Source organism: Urocitellus parryii, chromosome 5 (genome assembly GCF_045843805.1).
Source record: "Urocitellus parryii isolate mUroPar1 chromosome 5, mUroPar1.hap1, whole genome shotgun sequence".
Taxonomy (NCBI): Eukaryota; Metazoa; Chordata; class Mammalia; order Rodentia; family Sciuridae; genus Urocitellus; species Urocitellus parryii.
The window spans coordinates 25,605,128-25,631,108 of NC_135535.1; the positions used below are offsets into that span (position 1 = coordinate 25,605,128).

The 25,981-nt window shown below is 34.0% G+C and overlaps 1 protein-coding gene across 4 annotated transcripts in view; it reads left to right on the top strand.

Annotated features, from left to right (window-relative positions):
- Cep83 (centrosomal protein 83) overlaps positions 1 to 25,981 on the top strand; it is a 117,100-nt gene that overhangs the window by 31,404 nt on the left and 59,715 nt on the right. For 3 of the 4 annotated variants that reach the window (XM_026397031.2, XM_026397048.2, XM_077798381.1), the window contains exons 2-5: positions 10,705 to 10,975; positions 11,329 to 11,479; positions 16,413 to 16,505; positions 18,623 to 18,754. In XM_026397031.2, coding sequence (XP_026252816.2) covers positions 10,806 to 10,975; positions 11,329 to 11,479; positions 16,413 to 16,505; positions 18,623 to 18,754 — 546 coding nt within the window. In that variant the 5' untranslated portion in view covers positions 10,705 to 10,805. Of the gene's footprint in view, positions 1 to 79; positions 160 to 10,704; positions 10,976 to 11,328; positions 11,480 to 16,412; positions 16,506 to 18,622; positions 18,755 to 25,981 lie in introns of those variants that run through there. The other variant, XM_077798380.1, reaches the window with a different exon arrangement.

Consider the following 25,981-nt stretch of genomic DNA (forward strand, 5'->3'; position numbering starts at 1 on the left):
TCCAGGGGTACTCTGCCACTGAGCTACATTCCCACCCCCTTTTTATTTTTTATTCTGTGACAGAGTCTTGCTAAGTTGCTGAGACTGACTTTGAATTTACAATCCTCCTGACTTAGCCTCCCAAGTTACTGGGATTACAAGTGCGTTCCACCAAACCTGGTGAGTTTTTAATTTTCTTCAGTGTTGAATTTTACGAATTCTTTGTTTATTTTGGATAATAGTCCTTTATCAGATGCATCTTTTGCAAATAATTTCTCCTAGTCTGGCTTTTCTTGGTTGTATCTTTCACAGAGCAAAAGTTTTTCACTTTCATGGATCATGTGAATCTGTTTCTGGATTCTCACCTGTTCCTTTGATCTATTTGGGATGAGTAATATTGAGTCTTCCCCTGAGAAACATGGAGGGACTTCGGCCTCTAGGAAATCACCTATATTTTAATAAGACTTGCTTTTGTTGAAATGTGCTCAGTGTTTATATCAGAGGAGGGAACAATGTGAAAAACAGGCTCTTCAAATTTCTGTCTGATTTTTTGTGTCAATAAAAGCCAGATGTTCCTGAATGATAAAATAAAGCAATCCTACCACACTGTAAAATATATATATATATATATATTGAGTCTTCCTATCCATGAACATGGAATATCTCCATTTATTTACTTCTGATTTCTTTCATCAGAATTTTATATGTGTGTGTGTGTGTGTGTGTATAAATGGTTTGTTTTTAATTTCAAATTCTGTTGTTCATTGTTGATATATAGGAAAATGATTGATTGACTTCTGTATATTAACCTTGAATACCGAAGTTGTGCTGTAATGCTTATTAGTTGCAGGAGTTTTCTTCTTTTGTCTTTTTCTTCACTTATTTATTTTTGTCATTTTTCTTCAGATTTTCTATATGGAAGATGATGTCATCTGTGAAAAATACACTCACATTTTATTCTTCCTCATCTCTGTGCTTTTTATTGCTTATTGCATTAGCTAGGACTTCCAGAATGATGTAGAAAAGCAGTTAATGAGGGAGGATATTCTTACCTTTCACTACCTATCACTAATTTCTGATATTAGTGGGGAAGCTTTGAGTGTCTCACTTGTTAAATGATAGCTGTAGGTTTTTTTGTAATTGTTATTTATCGTGTTGAGAAAGTTCTCCTCTATTCCAACTTTACTGATGATTTTTATTACATGTGGATATTGGATTTTGTCACATACTTTTTGTGTGTTTGATATGATCACATGAGTTAATCTGTTGATGTAATGGATTGCATTAATTGAACTGACTTTGCATACCTGGGATAAATCCTGCTTAGTTGTGGTGAATAATTTTTTTTATACATTATTGGGTTTGATTTGCTACTATTTTGTTAAGAATTTTTTTGTGTTTGTTTTCATGAGTGATACTGGTCTATAGATTTCTTGTACCTTTTCCTGATTTTGGTGTTAGGATGATACTGCTCTTGTAGAATGAGTTCAGAAGCATTCCCCCTTCTATATTCTGAAAAGGATAATGGAGTTGGTATAATTCCTTCCAAAATCTTTGGTAAATTTATTGACAAGCCCATATGGGCTTGGTGCTTTCTGTTTTAAATGTTTATTAATTATTGACTCAGTTTCTTTAACATATATAGACTTAGTTTGTCTATTTTTTCTTCTGTGAGTTTTTGTATATTGTCTTTCAAATAAATGGTCCATTTTATTTAATTACTAAATTTGTAGTCATGGAATTATTCATTGTATTTCTTTCTTTTTTTTAAGAGGTTTTTGGGGGCCCTGGGTGGAATATTATGGTTTGAATTATGTGATGTCTCCCTAAAGTTCATGTGTAAGTTGATGCAAGACTGTTCAGAGGTTAGGTGATTAGGTTATGAGAGCTCTAACCTAATTCATGAGGTTAGGTTGCTCATGGACTAACCGGGTAGATAACTGTAGGCAGGTAGGGTGTGACTAGAAGAAGTAGGTCAGTGTGGGTGTGCCTTTTAGGTTTTATATTTTGTCCCTGGTGCCTAGAGCTGTCTCTGCTGCCTGCCTGCCATGTCCTGAGCAGCTTTCCTCCTCCACACCCTTATGTCATGGTGTTCTGCCTTACCTTTGCCCAGGAGCTATGGAATCATCCTACCATTGATTGAACCTCTAAACCATGAGCCAAAATAAACCCTTCCTCCTTTTAAGAAAACCAAACCAAACAAAAATTATGGGATTTGTAATGATGTCTCCTAATTTCTAACATTAATAATTTGTGTTCTTTCCTTTTTTCTTAGCCAAACTAGAATTCTATCTTTTTGAAGAATCAGCTCCAGGTTTCATTGATTTTTTTTTTTTTCCTCTGTTGACTTCCTTTTCTCAGTTTATAATATAATTTTCATCATTTTTCTTTTGTATTTGAAGTTAATATGCTTTTCTTCTGTTCTAAGACTTTGCTTTTCTTTTTCTAGCTTCCTAAGATAGAGACTTAGATGATTAAAAACTTATTTATTCAAAAACTTAAATTCCTCTCTTAAATGCTGCTTTCACTGCATCCCACAAATTTGATAAGTTGTGTATTCATTTAGTTAAAATACTTTAAAATATCTCTTGTAATTTTTTCTTTGACCTGTGTGTTATTTAGAAGCATATTGCTTAATCTCCAATTATTTTCAGATTTCCAGGTATCTTTTTGTTGTTGATGGTTAGTATAATTCCATTGTGTTCTTAGAATCAACACTGTATGATTACCATTTTTAAAAAATTGTGTTTTATGCCCTAGAATGTGTTCTGTTTTAGTGAATGTTCCATGTATGCTTGAGAAGAATATATCTTCCATTGTTATTGGAGAAATAGTCTGTAAATGTCCGTTTTATTAAGTTGGATGGTGGTATTGTTTAGTTTCACTGAGTAATTGCAGATATTTTGCCTAATGAATTTGTTCATTTCTTTTTTTTTTTAAAGATAGTGTTTTTAATTTTGTTTTTTTAGTTGTAGATGGACATAATATCGAACCCAGTGCCTCACACTTGCAAGGCAGGTGCTCCACCTCTGAGCCACAACCCTAGCCCCAAATTTGTTCATTTCTAACTGATATTGTTGAAGTATAAAACTATTAATAGTGGATTAATCTATTCATCCTTGCAGCTCTGTCAGTTTTTGCCTCGTGATGCTATGTTGTTAGGCAGTATTTCTCTTATCCCTAAGACTTTCCTTGCTCTGAAGTATTTTCTGTTCAAAAAAAAAATTTTTTTTTAAGTACTGGAGATTGAACTCAGGGTCTTATCCATGCTAGGCAAGTGCTCTACCACTGAATCTCCAGCCCTTTTTATATTTTATTTTTGAGAAAGGGTTTGGCTAAATTACCTAGGTTGGCCTTGAATTTGTGATCCTTCTGCCTTAGCTTCTTGAGTGACTGGGATTATAGACATGTGTCATTGCACTCAGCTCAAAATTGTCTAAATTGGCTTGTGTTGCTATAAGAAAAATATTATATAGACTGGGTGGCTTATAAACAAGAGAGATTTATTTCTCATTGTTCTGAAGGCTGGGAAGTCTAAGATTAAGATTTTGGCAAACCTTGATGGTGAGTGTCTGGTGAGTGCCTATCTACTGGTTCATAAGTAGTTATCTTTTTTTATTGTCTTCTCATACAGCAGGAGGGCCAGGGGAGCTTTCTTAGGACTCTTTCATAAGGGCAATAATCCTGTAATGAAGTTTCAGTCCCCATGACTTAATCACCCCCACATAGACCTCACCTTCTAATAGTGTTATTTTGATGCTAAGCCTTCAGCTTATAAACTTGGGAGGTATATAGGTGATTAGCCCATTGCTTTCTTCCTTTCCTTTTTCTTCCCTTTTCTTCCATTTCTTTCCCTTCATCCAGGGGCTTACACATGCTAGGCAAGGATTCCTTAGTCCTTTATAAAATTTTATTTTGGTACAGGGTTTTGCTGAGTTGCCTAGGCTGGCCCCAAACTCAGGATCCTCCTGCTTCAACTTTCTGAGTATCTGGGATTACAGGCATGCACAACCAAGTCTGACTGCTGCTGATATATCTTTGTCTATTTAGTTTTAGTACATGTGTGTCTTTATATTTAAAGTGGGTTTCCTGTAGACAACATGTACTTAGTTGGGTCCTATTATCATTATTATTACTACTTTGTTTTTCTTAGTGTGTTACAGTTTTACATGATTGTGGGGTTCACTTTGACATTCATGAATGTATATAACATAATTTGTTCCATTTCAATCCCCAGTACTGCACTTGACCCCCATTCCTCTAATTTATTGTTCTTCCTTTTTATTTAGTTTTTAAATTGGTAAATAAAAGTGGAATTAATTTTGATATAGTCATACAGGCACATAGAATAATTTGGTCAGTTTCATTCTACAGTTGCAGTTAGTTTCTCCCCTTTGCCATCCTTCTTTGCTTCCCACAACCTCCTTCTTCCACTCCAGTTTTCCTGTATATTTTCATGAGATTTCTCCCCCCTTTAAAAAAAAAAACCTAATTTCTCTCTAGCTTTTACACATGAGAAAACATTCTACACTTGACTTTCTGAGTCTGTCTTATTTCACTTAGCGTGATGTTCTCCACTTGAATCCATTTATCAGAAAATGACATAATTTCATTCTTCATGATTGAGTAAAATTGCACCACCTTTTCTTTATCCATTCATCTATTCACAAGCATCTAGGCTCGTTCTATAACTTGGCTTTTATGAATAGCTATAAACATTGGTATGCACGTATCACTATAGCATACCTATATTAGTTCTTTTGGATAAATACTAAGGAGTGGGATAGCTAGGTCTTGTGTTTGCTCCACTCTGCAATCTCATAGCTGAATTAATGTTGCCACATTTGCCACCGTTTTCAGTTGGTTGTCCTTATACTTTGTTAGTGTTTTTCTTCTACTTCATGCCTATACATATATGCTGTGTGTGTTTATAGGCTTATACACACACAACACACACACATACAACCATGATACAAAAGACAGGAGGAATAAGGATTATTTTGTTAAGGTACTTATGTAGTATAGTAAGTGACAACAATGATAAAAGGCATAAGAGGGAAGAATTCAAATTATTTTGTTGGTAAGGTCCTTATGTTTTATACTTTCATAAGTTGTAGTTAGAAGGGAAGTGTTCTGTAAGTTGTATGATTAGGTCTTAGTCTTTTGGGGAACCTTTGCTCCTTGACTGTGAACTTTATTAGTGACTTTCAATTTGCACATACTCTCCCTTAAGTGAGAGAGGCTAATAAGAAGGTGCTAGATTTGAGAATTTCTGCTTCTGCAGGTTACTTAGGTTCTGTTAAAACCCCAGCAGATCAGGCTCTAGTTAAACAGTATCTCTTGAGGGAAGAAATAATGTTAAGATCAGAATGTTCTAAAGATTTCAAATAGTTGTATTTCCCTTCCCTTTTCTATGAGGAGGCTTTTCTCTGTTATTCATTGTGAGAACCTGGTTAGCTTCAGGAAATAAAATTTTTTTTGAATCTAATGTATGAAATATGATATGTCAAGAGTTTGTAATGTTTTGAATAACCAATTAAAAAAAAGGAAATAAAATTAAAAAAAGTGTGGGAGCACGTGTAACTGGCTACCTGTGTAGTTTTTTAACTCTTGAGAATTGATTACAGTGACCTTTCAGCATTTGGTCAGTTATAGTTTAGGTTTTCCTACCCCTGCCTGGGAAGATTTCAGCTTGTGTGTTTCTGCTTTAATATGTTGTTGTGATTTTTCTATATTAGCCTGTCAGTCTCTCCAGTTTTGGAGGTATTAGTTTGTCTTGTGACCTCATCTCTTTTGGATCTAAGAGAGTTGTTGCCAGGCACAGTGGCACATGCCTACAAACCCAGAGGTAGGGGAGGCTTAGGCAGGAGGACTGCAAGTTCAAAGCCAGCCTCAGCAACTTAGGCCCTAAAGCAACCTAGTGAGGCCCTGTCTCAAAATAATAACTATTAAAAAAAGGGCTGGGGATGTGGCTCAGTGATAAAGTGCTTCTGGGTTTAATTCCTGGTCCAAAAATTAAACAAATTAATAAAAATAGATGAGTTGTTGATTTTTCAGTTTGCTCAGTTTTCTTTTTGTTTGGATGGGGTGGCAATCTTTAAGCCTCCTCTTACATACAGACTGAAGTAGAAATTGGAGAATTTTTTTTTTTTTTAAATCAAGAATGGGTGATATGGGGGCTGGAGTTGTGGCTCAGTGGTAGAGCACTCACCTAGCATGTGTGAAGCCCTAGGTTCTATCCTTAGCACCACATGAAAAATAAAGGTACTATATCCATCTATAACTAAAAAAAAAAAAAAAAAAAAAAAAAAAAAAAGAAAGAAAGAAAGGGTGATATGCCCTTTCCCCTGACTGGCAGCATGGAGACTATATAATGCCTAGAGGTGCTGTAAAAGATGTAAGTTTGTGGGAGTTTTTCAGAGCTCTAGCAGCCTTCCTTAAAAGGTCCAGGAAGTTGAAAATCTCTGAAAGGGTGGATGTGGTCAAGCAAGCCAAGCATAAAGAGCTTGTACCCTTTGGTGAGAACTTGTTCTGCTTGTGAACTGCTTTCATGGTGGAGCACCTGTATCCCCACAGGGATGCTGGAGCTGGTTCTCATGACTAAGATCTGTGAGAGATATCAGAGAAATGGTATCATGTCCAACTTCGTCAGCAAAGTCTCTGAGAATGTAGCTGGTTAGGTCCTCCAAGCTCTTGGGAGACTGAAAATGGTAGAAAAAGACCAACTTCGTCAGCAAAGTCTCTGAGAATGTAGCTGGTTAGGTCCTCCAAGCTCTTGGGAGACTGAAAATGGTAGAAAAAGACCAAGATGGGGGTTGCAAACTGACACTCCAGAAACAGATCTGCACAAAAGATCTCACCAGATAGGTGACACCTACCAACAAGAATCATTAGAACAAATGATGTTGGATTTTTTTAAAAAGCAATCTGAGGCCTAGTCTAATATCTTTCTTCGTAATTGCCCTTATTCCTAAGAGGCAGGTCTTAAAGTTTCTAGCCCAAACAAATGGTGTTTACCAGGGCTTTCCCACTCATTGCTGTTTCTCGGTGTTTGTTTGAATTTGAAGGCTGTCAGAAATTATTCAGTTTCCTATCTACCTGCTTTGGATCTGGCAGGTGCCTCCAAGTACCAAACCAGTTTCATTTTTTTGTATCTTCATTCTTTCCTGGCCCATCTCAGTAAATATTTACTCTTGTTTTCCAGTACCTGCAAGCAGATGTGTAAAATATATATTCAGCTTTTCTTATTGTCCTGAGTGGGAGACTTAATTCAAATTGCCTAATCCTCTGTTGTTAGAAGATTTTCTCTAGATTTTTTGGTATGAGTGTTTGGTCTATTGTTATAGTATAGTGTTCACAACCCCCAAAAAATATGCTTAAACAAAAGTATGATGTGAATATTTGTTCTGGGGTAATAAATGGGCTCTTTTACCTGGATATTTTTGGCAGATGGTAGCAAATGAGACTGAAGGTAGATTGGGGCTAATTGTGTAGGACCCTAATAGGTTAGAATGTTTTGACTTTGTTTCAGGAGCTTTTGAGTGAGAGTGAGAAGGCAAATAAGATTTTTTTGTATATTAACTTAGTAATACTTTGTCATTTAGTCTGGAGAAGAAAAATATACTGAAAGCAGGGATTACAAAAAGTTCTTAATAGTCAGTAGTGATGGTGTACACTTGTGGTCCCAGCTGTTCTGGAGGCTGAGGCAGGAGGATCGCAAATTCAAGGCCAGCCTGGGCAAGACCCTGTCTCAAAATGAAATTTTAAAAAGGACACTGGTAAATGCTTGCTTAGTTTGTGAGAGGCCCTGGGTTCAATCCCCAATACTGTAAAACAAACAAAAGCTCTAGTAACTGTGTAAGGTAAGAAAAATCTGATTTTTTTATAGTAAAAACGAATGACAAGAAAGGGGTGCACTTTGCATTTTAAAGTTAAAGTATTGATGTTTATACATAAGAACTTAAAAGAGTAAAGCAGAGAAGGTTCTCAGGTTGTAAGTATGGATTAAAGGTAGCATAATATGGGTATCAATACCAAAAGCTGGTAAGTCAGAGGTTGAAGGTAGATTGAGAACAAGAATGATGAATTTGAGTAATAAGAGTTGTTAATTTTATAACATTATGTAAGGGACTATTCACTAAACATGAGATTATTTTGGAAATGTGTTGATTTGATCATCTGAGCAATTTTTATGATTATTAAAATTTACATTTTAATAATCATATTATTAAAAGATATGGGCACATATCTTTTAATAATAATAAAGATATTGGGCACAATATCTTTATTTCATTCATTTATTTTATGTGGTGCCTGGGATTGAATCCAGTGTCCACACATGTGAGGCAAGTGCTTCATCACTAAGCCACAATCCTGGCCTCTTCATCACTAAGCCACAATGCTGGCCCCTTAAAATGTATATTTAATAATAAAAAGCTATATGTTGTATTGTGAGTAGGGAGTACTACATTATTGCTTCAGAATTTACTGCTATTGTTGGTGCATATTATTATTATTATTATTATTATTATTATTATTATTATAAAGTATTTTTTAGTTGTAGATAGACATAACACCTTTATTTTATTTATTTATTTTTATGTGGTGTTGAGGATTGAACCCAGTGTCTCACATGTGCTAGGCAAGCACTTTACCACTGAGCCACAACCCCAGTCCTATTTGGCTCTTTTGTGTATGTGTAAATATATCTCTCTGTATTATTCATATTCTTTTCTTTGTTATGCAGTGAGGAAGATCTAACTTATCATTTTTAGTTTGTAATTCAGGGAGATTACTTTATCCATGGATATTCTGATTTTTCATTTTTTAAAAAATTAAAAATAACATTGTAAAAGAGTATTGTGTATTATCTTTGGTACTTTGTTCAACTATTTTTATAGAATAAATCCCTAGAATTAGGCAAGAGGAAGTAAGTAGATTTATCATTTTAATACCAGTAACTTTCTAGAAAGATTAGTATTGAGTCTTGTGTACATGTGTGCAAATTAATAATGTGATTTTTTATTTTTAGACATGTGTTTGAGTGGGGGACCTTCAAGTAATGTGTGATAGTATATTCCCCTTTGGTGGTCATTAAAATTAATGTCCAGGAAGGCCATGGAATTTTAGTCATTGTTTCTACATACTTTTGGCATGGAAAATATAACCCATATTTTAGTTCATGGGAGACTATAACCCAATACCATTGGCTGGTGGCTTTAAGAGTAGAAATTTATTTCTTACAGTTCCAAAGACTATGAAGTCCCAAAGATCAGGGTGCCAGCAGATTTGGTGTCTAATGAGGCCTTACTTCTTGGTTTGCAGATAGCTGTCATATGTCCTCAAATGGTGGAGGTAGCAACCTATAGTTCCGTTTTTCTTTTCTTTTTCTTGTTACTGGGATTTGAACCTAGGGATGCTTTACCACTGAGCTATATCCCCAGCCCTTTTTATTTATTTATTTATTTTGAGACAGGGTCTTGCTAAATTGTGAAGGGTAGCCTCAAACTTGGGATCCTCCTGTCTCAGCCCCTCAAGCCTCTGGGATCACAGGTCTGTGTCACCAGCCTGGCTCTAGTTTTTCTCTTTTCTTATTAGAACACTACCCATCATAAGGCTCTACCCTCAAGACCTTATGTAAACCTAATTACTTCCCAGAGAACCCTAGCTTCTAATATTGTCACATTGGAGATTAGGGCTTTAACATTTGAATCTGTGTAGGACAAGATATACATTCTAAGGCAAGGACTATATATATATTTAATAGGAACTAGAATTAGAGATGAGGTTAGTAATTAAGGGATATGCTATCAGGAAAATATATATTTTCATGTCTATATTATATATATAATGAATGATTAATGATGTTGATTATAGAACTACACTTTTCTTAGTTATTTCTAATAAGAACACTTTTTCATAATTTTTAAGTCTAATGTGGTAAACACATGGTTACTATCATAAAGAAGCTGGGGTATCGCTCAGTGGTGGAGAACTTGTCTAGCATGCTTAAAGCTCGGAGTTCAATCTCCAGCACTGAAAAAAAAAAAAAAGAAAAAAAGAAAACCTTCATACTACTGGGTCAGTGCTTTTGGGGGTAGGTGAAGTGATTTAATTTCCTCCTCCTAGCACAGTACATAACACCTAGGAACTGATTAATATTTATGTGTTGATTGATTTCTGATCTGAATCCGCAGCCTGAATGCAGTTTGTGTTGTGTCAAAGAGCCTTTATAGCATTAAACACAGATATTGTCACTTGTAGACAGAGTCTTTGATTCTCCCCAGTCACTTAGCAAGTTCCAGATAGTTTTCCCTCTGATTTAGAAATATGCATTTTGTACTAGTATCTACCTTTGAAGTTTAGCACAGTGGTTTCAGGAAAATGACTCTGGTTTGTGAATTTAGGAGTACCTAAACTGGAAAAATCCATAGTTCTGATATAGTTAGGTTACTGCTAGAAGATCAGACTCTCAAAGTTGAAGACACAAGGTAAATTACTTAAATTTAGAGATGGGTATTATAGATACCCAAAGAATCTTTGTGTGGAAGTAAAGAAAACATGATTACACTTTATTCTTGTACTTTATTTTGTGAACAATTGAAAAATTTGAAAACTGGGTTTTGTTATAAAAACAATAAGGAAAATAATAAATGACAAAAGAAAAGTAAAACCAAATGAAGTTCAAATTCACTGATCACTAACCAAAGTTATTTCTCTGTGCAGGTATAATTTGGTTTCCTGAGATTCTGTCTTAGCAAGAAAGAAGTGGGAAATACTCCTCAAAAAAGAACTAAAACCATAATAAAGCCACAATTTATTATTACATGGTTGTCAGCTTATTTACCAAGATGGACACTTTTCCCAACATTTTTCCAACTGGTGGAGACACTGGACTAAATTCTGAATCTGAGTTCCAAAAAATGTTAATTGATGAAAGGTTACGATGTGACCATCATAAAACTAATTATCAGACTCTCAAAGTTGAACACACAAGGTAAATTACTTAAATTTAGAGGTGGGTATCATGAGATTGTTAAAAAAGTTATTGGCTAAATGTTTGCTCTGGAACTGTAGTATAATTTTATTATTTTGCAGTATTATTTCATTGAACACTTTCAATGTAGTAAAATTTTAAAATTACTTTGTTCAAAGCAATGATATCAAGTGGGTTGGGTTTATAAAATCTTATTTTCAAAATAGCAAGACATAGAATTACCCAGGTGGCTAAATATCTTTTTCCCTCTGATTATAAAGTTGTGTTCGGATACTACAGTGTTAATAAAGTAATGCAGTTAGAGAACAAAGGACATACTTAAAATTGAATTTTTTTAATTTTTTTAAAATCAGATTGCAGGGTGAATACATAAAATCACAAAATGAACTCAAGCGCTTGTTAAATGAAAAGGAAACAAACCAGGAAAAATTCCAGCTACTGCTTGAAGAGCTAAAAGGGGAATTAGTAGAGAAAACTAAAGATTTAGAAGAAATAAAACTGCAGGTAAGAAAATATATTTGAGTTTGTATAAAACTAGTCAGATAGGGGAGGTAAGTAGTTTTGATAAATGTGTTAAATTGCATCTTTTTCATTTTTATTTTTGGCAGTACTGGGAGGTCAAACCTAGGGACTTGTACATGCTAGGGAAGTATGCTCTACCATAGAGCTCTGCATCTCCAGCTCTGTCTCTTTATCTTTAGTGATCTTTTTCTCTGCTATATTTCCAGCTGCTATAATTTAATCTTCTTTTATGTGTTCTAGAATATTAGCTATCATGAAAGGGAAATCATGAAACAAACTTATGTAAATTAGTACTATATTACCTACTCTGAAATATTTCAACATTCAGAATAATTAGGGAAAAGGCCAGTTTGAGTTGATTAGAATTCAGAATTAAAGAATTTCTTTCAAAAGATGTTACTAGTTTTTGTGTGTTTATTACAACTGAAACTAAAGTAAAAATGATTGATGGTTATTTTTTATCATTTTGTTACTGGGGATTGAAACCCCCAGAGGTGCTTACCCATTGAGCCACATCCCCAGCCCTTTTTATTTATTTTTTATTTTGAGACAGAGTCTTTCTAAATTGCTGAGAGCCTCGCTTAAGGTGCTGAAGCTGGTTTTGAGCTTGTAGCCCTCCTGCCTCAGCCTCCTGAGGTTGCTGGGATTATAGATGTGCACTACTGAGCCTTATTTGATAGTTATTTTTAAGGAGTTTCTTAAAAGAGATTGTAAAAACAATATATATGCACAATTTATGTGCACATTGTAAGGTAAATGGGTTTTTGAAGCAAAAGACAATTGATACAAAAATACTAAACTACTGTGTCCTGGGTATTTTTTACACTGGTTATTTTTCATGTGCCTCCAAACTAAAAAAAGGCTTAGTAGTCAAGCTTACCAGTCAAGCTTAGTAGTTTTTTGTTTTTTAATATTTATTTTTTTAAGTGTAGATGGATACAACACAATGTTTTTATTTTTATGTGGTGCTGAGAATCGAACCCGGGGCCCACCCGTGCCAGGGGAGCGCTCTATCTCTGAGCCACAATCCCAGCCCAAGCTTAGTAGTTTTAAATTAATAAAATATGAATGAATGATATTTTCCTGTATCTCTTTACTTTCTGAATAGCATCAGCAAACAATGGTATGAATAATAAGATTATTAATACCAAAGTCATAAGTTCATAGAGTAAGAAGGTAATTTTTTAAGTTATCTAATCTGGCATGTCATCCAGCATAGATTTCCTTGACAGTATAGCCTTAGCAGTTTATCATTCAGAATCTTCAAGTCTTCTGCTGTGAGAATACCACTAAGGTTTGGTTTGGGGAAGGAGAATGCTTGGATTGGAATCTACACCATGCTCAGCTTCATTTCTAGATATATTTGGAACATTTAAACAAAATAAAAACCTCAGAGATGTGAGTGAAAGGGGGAAATGTAAATATAAGCCAGTAGAATCAGTGAATTAATTTGTTTTATGAATATTCAGAGGCCCAATTTAGCTATTTGCTTTAAGGGATGCTTGCAATTTGTGCAAATTATAAGTGAAGAAAACTTCAACAGTAAGATCATTAAGAAATATTTCAGTGAAAATTTATGAAAGGTGATTATCTTAAAAATAATCATGTATTATCTAATTGCAAAAAATGCCTTGTCCAAGATTTAATGTTGTCACTGACTTTTATAGAAAATAAATTGAAAAGGAATTTATTTAAAGAGCATTTCTGCATAGTGAATGGGAATAATCATACCAAGCTCGTAGGATAATTGTAAAGATCCAATAAGAGATTGCATAGAAGGTTGCCACTACTGTGCTTTGATGTAGTTAGTGATCAATACATGTTAGCTATTATTGTTACAGGCTGAATATTTCTTTTCTGCAATGTGTGGAAGCAAAAGTATTTCAGATTTTGGAGTTTTAAAATTTTTTCAGTTATTTGCATTGATTTACTGGATGAGCATTCCTAGTGTAAATCTGAAATCCCAAATCCGGAATTCTTTGAACATCTTGGAGCATTTCAGATTTTACATTTTTGAATTAGGAATACTTAACTAGTATGTTGTTATTGTGTGCTAAAGGTAAAATCTTTTTCTAACACGAGAAATCATTGATATGTATTTGTTTAAAACTAAAAAAAGTTACCATAAATGTATATGTTGTTTTTGTGCCAGGCCATCAAAAATGTATAACCCATGTTTTCTATTTTGTTTTGGTTACTAAGATGCTCATATCAAAATTTATTACTTAGTTTCACTACTTAATATATTAAGAATTTTTGGCACAGTATTTGCCCTCTTAAATGAAAAAATACTTTGAAAACATTTTTTGTTACTATTTGGCCACTTTATGTTACTATTACTGCAAGTGTTGGAGTATTAAAGGTTTGTTTATGTAGGTAATGATACCTAGGTTATAAGACAAGTAGTTGCAGTGCTTCTTTGAAAGTCTTAAATATGGGAGAGTTTCTCCTAAAATAGAATGGAGAAAATCCTGTAATGTCTTTGGTTTGTGTATGTTTGGGGTCTGGCAAAGAAGAGATTTTTATTATGTGCTTAATTTTAATGATTCTAGGAATATATAAAAAAATGTTAGAGATTCTTTATTAGAGACCTCAAGGATCAGAAGACTTCTAAACCTTTGTTTGCTATTAGGTGATCTAGGTCAGTGCTGCACATCACTGTAAAATTTAAAGCACTGTTTCCAAGAGGTATCTATGACATAATTAAACATGTTTAAGGAGCTATGTGGGTGCATAGCTGCATCGCTGCACAGGGTAGCGAGCACAGGTCAGCTAACTTTCTGCTTACTTTGCCCTGTGCCTTCTACAAATTGTCAGCAAAGTTTGCAGGAGATCATTTGCCTCCAGGACAAACCCCGTCTTACTGTTTGTTTTATATTTGTTCCGTGTATTCTTTGTTTCCCTTTTCATGTTTTATTTAATCTTTTTTTGTTGCTTATGACTCTACTCTCTTTGCTGGCTTATTGGCATCAGCTGTTTGTGTTGCTTTAAATATTGCATTAGCCTTAACATATGCCATCTTTTACTTTAGGATTTATAAAGTATAATTTATCTCTGCTAATCCCAACCATAAACCCCACACTAGATTATTATTTTTGTTTAAAATGCCATTATCTTTAAAACAGTTTTAAATAATAATAAAAATCATATATTTACCCATGTAGTTGTGGATTTCAGTGCTTTTCATTTCTTCATGTATCCATATTTCCATCTAGTACTTTAAAAATTTTTTTTCCTGTGTTTTCAAGACTTTAACATTTCTTACAGCAGTGTGGCTCTGCTGGTGAGAATATTTTTCAGCTTTTTATTTTTATGTTTTTACATCAGAAAAGGGGTTGTGTGTGTGTGTGTGTGTGTGTGTTTGCATGTGTGCGCATGCTAAGAATTGAACTCAGGGACATACAACCACTGAACCACATTCCCAGCCCTTTTTTGTGTAATATTTAGAGACAGGATCTCACTGAGTTGCTTAGCACCTTGTTGTTGCTGAGGCTGGCTTTGAACTCACGATCCTCCTGCTTCAGCCTCTCAAGCTGGAATTACAGGTGTGTACCACTGCACCTGGCTGAAAAAGTTTGTTTTATAAATTTTCACTGAATATCATATTCTAAGTTAACAGATTTTTCCCTCCAGTATCTTAAAGATGTTACTCTATTGTCCCCTCATTATGTTGTTTCACTGTTCTTTAGTTTGGTTTGTACCTAAGCTTTGGCTTCCTTCTTCCTTTGGTGCATCATTCTTTCTATCCAAAATATCTTTTTTCTTTGTCTTTACCTGTTGGGTAAAGCTTCCATTGCCTACTTTATTTGTATGTATGAGGTATTTTTCATTCCATAATTTGATTACTTAGGGAAAAAATAATGAGCTTCAGGTGGGTCTTTGTGATCTTTAGAAAGTTATTTAGATTTTAGGGTGCTTCATTGAAGCTACATAGTGGGATTGTTGTGGGGCTTAAATAAATTAATGCAGGTAAGATGCTTAGAGTAGTGTGGTATGTACATTATAGTACATTGCACAATGCTTTTGGTTTAGTGGACTTTAATAGTAAAATGTAATATTTTAAGTAAAATGTATGGAATATTGATAATTAAATGAAGTAAGTTGAGCATTTTCATTTTCATAGAAATTTACATAACTCCAGGCTAGATTTTTTTTTTTTTTTGGTGGTTCTGAGGATTGACCCCATGGCCTCATGCATGTTAGGCAAGCACTCTCACACTGAGCTATGACATCCCCAGTCCTAGATTAATTTTATAACCAGTATTTGGGCATTCATGAAGTAATAATTGAGTGATTTCTATGTAGTAGGCATTGGTGGGAAGTGTCTGCAAATACAGTGAGGAATAGACAAACTGTGTTTGCTTATATGAACTTTATATAAATATTTAATCATTCATCGAAATATGAGTTTTATAAGAGTATGAGAGAGGAGAGCCTAAATTAGTTTTGCTGGTCAGAAAAAAAATTAGCCGTTTCTGACTGAAAGTAAGTCTGAAGAATTCTCTTGGTATAATAAAGTTTTATACCTTTATTAAGTTTATATATGTTAATTATTAATAGTTATTATAATTCAATTATTATAATAATTTATTAAATTATGCCATAAGCCTTTGTATCCAAACCATAGCCTTAGTTGCCAACATGGTTGTTCTTAATAATTACAGTATTAATTAGTGATTGTCTTTACCTCATATTAATGAAATTTTTGACATCTGGGAGAACCTTAAATTGAGATCCTAAAAGTATTTTTTCAAATAATGGGTCTATTTATGCAGTGATTGTGGTAAAATAGCTGCATTTTGAAAATATCTATGAATTGAATTCCATTGCCATAATTAGAAGGAGAGACTTGAAATTTGGAGAATTCTTTCAGTATTTGTAATTTCATATTTATAATTCTCTCTCTACATATTAGGTTTTAACGCCACAAAAATTGGAATTGTTAAGAGCCCAAATACAACAAGAATTAGAAACTCCAATGAGAGAACGTTTACGGAATCTGGATGAAGTAAGTAATTATGTAGATGAACTATTCATTTATCTTCATGTGATTATGAAAGTTGATGAAAAGCATCCTTCCTTTACTCAAAAACTCTTCAGTGGCTCCCCTTTAAAGAGTCCATATTGTGACCTCTAAGGCTTCACAGGATTGCAGTCCATTATTTCTCTGGCCTCGTTTCCTCCATCCTAATTGGCCTCTTGATGTTTCTTTGGCACTCTAGAAGTGGTGTAGTTCAAGAGCCATTGCTGTAGCATTATTTCTGCTTTGAATATTCATCCTCCAGATTTATCTTGGCTAACTTCTTCATCTCTTGCAAGTCTCTGTTTAAAATGTTACTTTTGTCACTGAGGCCTACTTGACTTCCCCCTCATCTTTCCCCATTTAATATTGCAATCTGTTTCCCCATCACTACTTAAATCTTTGGTTCCCCCTTACCTTGCTGTATTTTTTATCTTTTCTCAAGTACCTTCCACCTTCTAACATGCTAACTGATTTATTTATTGTGCTTATTTTCTGTTAGCACCTTTAGAATGGAAGTTGCACAAGAGAAAGAACTTCTCTATTTATTTTGTTCATTATTTCAAGTTCCTAGAATAGTTCGTGACATACAGTATATAGGTGCTCAATTAGTTTTTTTCCCCAATGAAGGAATGCATTTCATGCAACTTCAGATAGGAAAATATTTGTTAGTTGTCCTTCAGGTTGAGACCGGTCTCCTTTTATAAAAAGTATTGGTATGATATGATTAAATGTTAAATAAAAGGAAGAGGAAAAGACTACAGATATTAAGTAGATTTGGTATTGTGCTAGACATTTTGTACTATACCTTTTTAAACAAATATATTTAGGCCTTATATGTACAAATGATCATTGTCCCCTTTCAAGTGGACCCCTTTGGGAGATTATAGTCTAGTGATATACCATTACATGGAATGGTCATGGAATCCTCTTTTATAATGGTTTATTAGCTTGATACTATGATCTTTTGAATATATTGCTAGTGGCAGTATTCTGGTTGAGAATAGATTTAATTTTTGGAAATAAAATCACTCAAACTTAAGGTAGTTGATAAAGTAAAAAGAGGTTTTTAAAATCAAAACAAATTATCTCTAATATCATGAAACCCATTTTCTTGGCTTGTTAACTGGCTTAGGAACCTTTCAACTAAAGATATACAGTGATAAAAACACAAACAAAAAAATTACAGCAAGGCTGATTGTTATTTCGAGAGATATTTTCCCTCATTACCTAGTTTCTTAATACTTCTTGAAATAATGTATCTTGCATCTTTCTGCTATATTGCCTGTTTCTTGTTAAGTTTTTATTTTTTTGTTTCTTTTTTAATTTATAAATGACAGCGGAATGCATTACAATTCTTATTACACATCTAGAGCACAATTTTTCATACCTCTGGTTGTATGCACAGTATATTCACACCAGTTCATGCCTTCATACATGTACTTTGGATAATAATGACCATCACATTCCACCATCATTTCTAATCCCATTCCCCTTCCCTTCCCCTCCAACCCCTCTGCCCTATATAGAGTTCCAGCTGTTATAGGTGATTAGGAAGCAGGATTGGAGCCCCCTGGGGAATTGTATGTGTTTCTGGTGAGTGAGAGATAGTCCTACAAATATACTTCAGGGTGGTGCAGTGAGTTGAGCTATCATTCTAATATTTGTTTGCACCTTAAGGTACTCTACTAAATATTCTGTTCTTTTATCTACTTTGAGTTCATCTTGCCTAAATTTTAGAGGAGTATCTTATACTTTAAAAAAATCTAGCTATATTTTGAAAGGTGTGTTGTATTCTTAAACATTATTTATTAAGCCCAGAGGTCACACCTTTTTCATGCTGTACATTTTTTATTATAATGAGGATCAGTGAAGAAACAACATTAATTAAATGATAATTGTTTTCATTGATACCATCTCAGTAATTCTGTCTGTAGGATGCTTAGGAGGATTTTTCTAAGTTTCATTTGTATTCCTATTAATTTCGTTTTTTTACTTTCAGAATGGCTACCGATATATTATGTAGTTTTATTTCTAAAAGTGATTTTTTGGACTGAGTACAAATTTCACTTTTAAGTTTGTTATAAATTGCAATCTTATTTTAGGAAGTGGAGAAGTATAGAGCTGAATATAATAAGCTTCGCTATGAACATACATTTCTCAAGTCAGAATTTGAACACCAGAAAGAAGAATTTGCACGCATTTCAGAAGAGGAAAAAATAAAATATGAATCAGAGGTAAGTAATTGATTATACTAGTTTATTCAAAATTTCTCTAGTCAATAAAATTTTATGATTATGTATTTTTGTATATCTCAAATTAGAGTTGATTGCATGATTATGTTTTAATAATTAATGATGAAGTATTTGTAATGGTTTTCATTTACTCTCTAACAACATTTTTCTTGTGAATGTTCTGTTTTGGTTGTTTGATTTTTAAAATTTCTTTGCTCTTTAATTTTTCCTCTGCCAATTGAGATAAATACTTTGGGGATTTCCATACTATATAGTCTCTTGTCTCCCATAGCCATGGACATAAATTTCTAGTTTATGTGATAAATATAGATTATGTGATTCCTTGTTTAGCAGTGTCCCCTCTACTTCTTGAACCAAACTACTGCCTGGGGAGCTCTAGCTGTCAGTCATAGCACCTTGTTTCCATTGATATAAACAAGGAGATTTTACCTTCATGTATGCCCACCACCTGCAGAAAGTATACTTTCTTCTTTCTGACATCTGCAGCTGCAAAATTTTCTCTCTGCTGCCTACAGCATGCACTCCTATTCCATCTCCATTTCTTTTGCCAGCTTTTCTACTCATTTTCAAGTTTGTCTCCTAGTTTTACTAAAAATGGAGATTCTGTTTTTCATTCCTCATGTTACTTTCAGATGCTTTTTCAAGAGGGAAGGAGAGAAATACCAATTTTCTTCTGCACATTCATAAAAAGGACTTGTTGGGCTGGGGTTGTGGCTTAGTGGTAGAGCACTTGCCTAGCAAGTGTGAGGCACTGGGTTCGATTCTCAGCACCACATTAAAAAAATAAATAAATAAAAGCAAATAACTTTTTGTCTGTAGGTAGGTTATACATTTCTTTGTAGAAACATTTGTATTTTATATTTTTATATTAATTTTATTTGGAACTGAGTTAAAATATTATTCCTTCTTTTACCAATTATTATTTATAATGTTCTAGGCATCTAATAAAAACTAACTGAAATAAATAAATATATATGTGTATACATATGTGTGTGTGTGTGTATAATGTTGTAGATAGACACAATACCTCTATTTTGTTTACTTATTTTTATGTGGTACTGAGGATCCAAGCCAGTGCCTCACATGTACTAGGCAATAATAAAAACTAAAACTGTGCCTTTGTAATTAGGCTGACTTATTCTTTTTTGTTGTTATTGATCTTTTTAGTTATATATGAAAATAGAATGTATTTTGACATATCTTACATACTTCCCATTCTTGTGGCTGTATATGACATGGAGTTACACTGGTGGTGTATTCATACATGAACATAGGAAAGTTATGTCCAATTCATTCTACTGTCTTTCCCATTCTCATTCCTTTTCCCATCCTTCCCCTCCATTCCCCACTGTTCAGTCCAGTCTAGTGAACCACCCTGCCCCAGCCTATTTTGGGTCAGCGTCCGCATATCAGAGAGTCCTTTGTTTTTTTGGGGATTGTCTTATTTAATTTAGCAGATAGTCTCAAGTTTCAGCCATTTACCAGCAAATACCATAATTTCATTTTTCTTTATGATTGAATAATATTCCATTATGTACATGAATCACATTTTCTTTATCCATTCATCTGTTGAAGGGAACCTAAGTTGGTTCCATAGCTTAGCTATTGTGAATTGAGCTACTATGAACACTGATTTGGCCATATCACTATAGCATGCTGATTTTAAATCCTTTGGATATATGCTGAGGAGTTGGATAACTGGATCAAATGGTGGTTCCATTCCAAGTTTTCGGAGGAATCTCCATACTTATTTGCAGAGTGGTTGCACCAATATGCAGTCCCACCAGCAATGCATGAGTGTACCTTTCCCCCTATATTCTCACCAACATTTATTGTTACTTGCATTCTTGATAACTGACATTCTGACTAGAATGAGATGAAATCTCAGTGTAGTTTTAATTAGCATTTCTCTAATTTCTAGGGATGTTGAACAGTTTTTCATATATTTGTTGACCATTCTTATTTCTTCCCTGAAGTGTCCAGTACCCTTACCCATGTATTGATTGGGTTACTTGTTTTTTGGTGTTTTTAGTTCTTTATATATGCTGGAGATTAGTGCTCTGAGGTGTAGGTGGCAAAGATTTTTTCCATTCTATAGGGTCTCTCATCATGTTCTTGATTGTTTGTTGTGAAGAAGCTTTTTTAGTTTGATAAAATCCCACTTCTTGATTTTTGTGCTTTAGGAGTCTTGTTGAAGAATTTGGTTCCTAAGCAGACATGATGGAGATTTGAGCCCAAAGCAGACATGATGGAGATTTGAGCCCACTTTTTCTTCTCATAGGTGTGGGGTCTCTGGTCTAATGCCTAAGTCCTTGATTCACTTTTTTAATTTTTTTAATAGTTGTAGATGGACACAATACCTTTATTTTGTTCATATAGTTTTTTTATGTGGTGCTGGGGATCAAACCCGGCTTGGCAAGTGTTCTACCAATGAGCCACAACTCCAGCCCCCTTGATCCACTTTGAGTTGAGTTTTACACAGGGTGAGAGATAGGAGTCTTATTTTTATATATTTATTTAGTTTTTAAATTTATTTTTTAGTTGTAGGTGGACACAATACCTTTTTATTTTTTATTTATTTGGTGCTGAGGATCGAACCCAGGGCCTCACGCATGTGAGACAGTGCTCTGCGGCTGAGCCCCAGCCCCAGCTCTTTATTTTATTTTAATACATATGGATTTCCAGTTTTCCCAGCACCATTTGTTGAAGAGGCTATCTTTTCTCCGATGTATGTTTATGGTGCCTTTGTCTAGTATTAGATAACTTTATTTATGTGGGTTTGTCTCTGTGTCTTCTATTCTGTCTTCATACCTGTTTTGATGCCACTACCATACCCTCTTTGTTACTACAGCTCTATAATATAATTTAAGGTCTGGTATTGTGATGCCTCCTGCTTCACTTTTCTCAGTGAGCATTGTTTTGGCTATTCTGGGCCTCTTATTTTTCTAAATGAATTTTATGACTGCTTTTTTTATTTTTATAAGAATAGGCTGACTTATTCTTAACAGTGAGCAAACTGTTACGTGATTATTCTATATTAGAACCTATCTGAACTGTGAATCATTTGAGTCCATCAGCATGATAGTACCAGAATACTATAAATATTTATATTTTTTGTGTTAAAAAATTCTTTACAGCTTTATGTGCTTTATTATGCATTTGTTATATCGATTCTATCATAAGAGTCAGTGAGATGGAGTAGAGCTGTCTTTTTTCATCCATTTAAAATATATTTTTAAAAAATATATGTGTATATTTTAGTGGGAGATAGACAAAATACCTCTATTTTATTTACTTATTTTTATGTGGTGCTGAAGATCCAAGCCAGTGCCTCACATGTACTAGGTGAGCACTATACTGCTGAGTTACAACCCTAGTCCCTTTTCATCCATTTTATCTTATGATTTACTTATTTATTTATTCATTCATTTATTCTAATTAGGTATATATGATAGCAGAATGCATTTTGACTCATTGTACACAATTGCAGCACAACTTTTCATTTCTCTGGTTGTACACAATGTAAACGTTGCACCATATGTGCAGTCCTACATGTACTTATTCTACCATCGTTCCTTCCCTGTTCCCCCTCCCTTTGTCCAATCAAAGTTCCTCCATTTTCCAATGAGCTCCCTCTTTGCCCCCATTATGGATCAGCATCGACTTATCAGAGAGAATATTTGGCCTTTGGTTTTTGGGGATTGGCTTACTTGGCATAGCATGATATTCTTCAACTCCATCCATTTTACCTGTAAATGCCATAATTTTTTTCTCTTTTAATGCTGAGTAATATTCCATCGAAGAGGCACAACATAAATGAATTGTCCAAATTCTCACACAAAGTTAGCAGTTAGGTTAATGATAGAACTCGAAAATCCCAACTTAGGTATCTCAACCCCAAACCTAGAGTTTTTAAGTTTGAAATGAACCATGATTTGAAGGTTCACTCTGATCAAAAGCCTGCCAACAATTGCAGTTTTTTTAAGTGCTCTGTTGACTTACAATATCTATAATTATAAAGGTTTTGAATTTGTTAGTATTGTTGACTTAATGGAACTCCATATAAAATTTTTCTTGTGGAAAATAAAAATGATAAAGATTTCTCGCCTAAAATGAAGATTTAGCATATTAAGAGTGACTGTTGAAGTTCCATACTGTGGTCCTTTATTTAGACTTTGTATTTAAACAAATTAAATGATGAATCTGGTAATGTTTATTTGTATTTTCCAGTATCTCAGTTTTGTTGTTTCTTTTTAAAAAATAAAACTTACATCAGAAATCTAATGACAAATCTATTTTTCATCCATTAAATACGAAATGATTTTCAGAGTTTAACATTTTATTGAAAAAAAAAAATTAATTATTATTTTTATTTTTGAGGAATGCTGGGAGTTAAACCTCTCGACTATTAAAAAATTTTAAGGGTGAGTGGTGTCATTAACTTTTATAATTGGTATATCTTCTGATAATAATCTGAAGATAAACTGCTAGCTTAGAAGTCATAATTAGTAGAATGTATAAAAGTAAGACTTTCTGATAAACTGGGTTTTTTTCCTCTTCTACTTGCCAATTGATTATTAAGAAACAATATTATTAAGTAAATACTTGGGGATTTACTTTCATTTTATCACTTGTCTTTATACTCCAGTTTCTATACACAAACACAGAAAAACCTGGTGAGGTACTTGTGTATATGTCATGAAGCCCCAAATGTAATTTCAAAGATAGTTTATAGTAATAGCAAATATAGTTTCAAAGTAGAATCTACTCTTGTCACCTTCCCATTTTACAATTTAAACTAGTGTTAAATATACAAATTCATGTAATAAAGTGCGAACATACATTGTTTTATTACACTTTGCTTTATTACATTTCACAATTATTACTTTTTTCATTGATTGAAGGATTTTGGCAGCTTTATATTGAACAAATCTGTAGGCACCATTTTTCCAAAAGCATGTCCTCACTTCATTATTTTGTGTCAGATTTTGGTAATTCTCACAGTATTTCCAACTTTATTATTATCTGTTATGGTGATCTGGGACAAGTGATCTTTGCTGTACTGTGGGTAATTGTTTTGGAATGCCGTGAACTTGACCCACAAATGTGTATTCTGACTGTGCCACAGACTGGCTGTTCCCCTGTATCTCTCTCTCTCCTTGGGTTTTCCTGTACCTTGAGACATAACAATTATAAAATTAGACTAATTATTAACCTCACAGTGTCCTCTTGGTATTCTAGTGAAAGAAAGAGTCACATATCTTTCACTTGAAACAAAATCTACAAAATTTTTTAAAATTAAATTTTCTGATTCTGGGGACTGAGCCCCGGGCTGCTTTATCACTGAGCTAATTCCCCAGCCCATCCCCCTACCTCTCATTAAATTGCTGAGTGTCTTGCTAAGTTGTTGAGGCTGGCCTCAAATTTGTTTCTCCTGCTTCAACCTCTTGTGATTACAGGTGTGTACAACCATACCAGGCAATTAACTGAATATTTTAAGCCCACTGTTGAGACATACTGCTCAGAAAAAAGGATTTCTTTCTAAAAATGACTGCTCATTGACAATGCACTTTGTTACCCAAGAGCTCTGATTGTATATATACAACAAAATTAATGTTGTTTTCGTCCCTGCTAACACAGTATTCATTCTGGAGCTCAAGGACCAAGAAGTAACTTAGTTTCAGCTTTCAAGTCTTAAATTATTTAAAAGATAAAATTCTAGCCAGATGTGGTGGAGCAAGCCTATAATCCCAGCAAATCTGGAAGCTGAGGTGAGAGGTTCTCAATTTTGTGACCATCCTTGGCAACTTGAGATCCTTTCTCAAAATAAAAAGATAGACTGGGATCTAGTGCCCCTGGGTTCAATCCCTGGTACCACATAAATATAGAAAAAGATTTCCTGTAAGTAGTGAGTGATTTTTTCTGGTGGATCTGGGCAGAGTAAATTTAAAACCTTCTGGGGAAAGGATTCACCATTTCAGTGCATTAATAACATCAGTGATTCATGGGAGGTCATCAGAATACCATTAACAAGTGTTTGGGAAACCTTGAGAAGCTCATGACTTAAGTGGATGAAGCAACTGTAGATGTGATGGAATCAGCAAGAGAACTAGGATTAAAAGTAGAGCCTGAAGGTGTGATTGAGTTTTTTTTTTTTTTTTTTTTTGTAGTCTCATGATGAATTTTTAATCAGTGAGGAATTACTTATGATGGATGAGCAAAGAAAGTGATTTCTTGAAATGGAATCTGCTCCTGGTGATGATCCTGTGAACAATGTTGAAATGACAAGAATTGACAATATTATATAAACTTAAGAAAGCAACAGCAAGGTTTGAGAGGATTGATTTCAGTTTTGAAAGGAGTTTTTCTATGTGTAAAGTGTGGCCAATTTCATTATTGTCTCATTTTAACAAATGGCCATAGCCCTCAACATTTAGTTACCGTCACCTTACTGGTCAGCACCTATCATCAAGGCAAGACCCTACCAGCAAAATAATTATGACTTAATGAAGGCTCAGATGATTGTTAGCATTTTTAGCAATAAGGTTTTTTCCCCATTAAGATATATACGTTGTTTTTTTAAAAAGACATAATGCTAGTATACATGTTATAGACCATAGTGTAGTGGGAACATAACTTGTGCAACCTCTGGGAAACCAGAATATTCATGTGACTTGCTTTATTGGGATGATTTGCTTTGGTGGTCTAGAACTGAGCCCATCGTAAGGTTTGCCTCTAATGGATTTTCTTGTATAAATCAAGGGCTCATACAATACTTGTGTATTGTATGTGTATTATTGTATAAAAATAACTGAATAGTCTTTAGTGTGTTGGTTGTTATCAGAATTCTTTAGAAGTTTTTAAGTTTTTTTTTTGAGAGGGACTCCAGGAATTGGCTTGTCCCTTATGATATTCTAAGTTAAAAAAATATGAAATAATACATGAAAAGATGCATTTTTTGGCTGTAAGAACATATTAAGTCTGAGACTTCATACATTGAAATGCTAGAGTTGCATCGATGTTTGTTATTCAAAAGTAAAACTACTGTGTTTTCGTTATGTTATTAGGATTCTAATTTTATAGTATTCTGAAAGTAGTAATGAAGAATAAGCAATACAGTTGGCCTAGGTGATTGTTTTTTTTTTTTTATTGGTTGTTCAAAACATTACAAAGCTCATGACATATCATCTTTCATACATTTGATTCAAG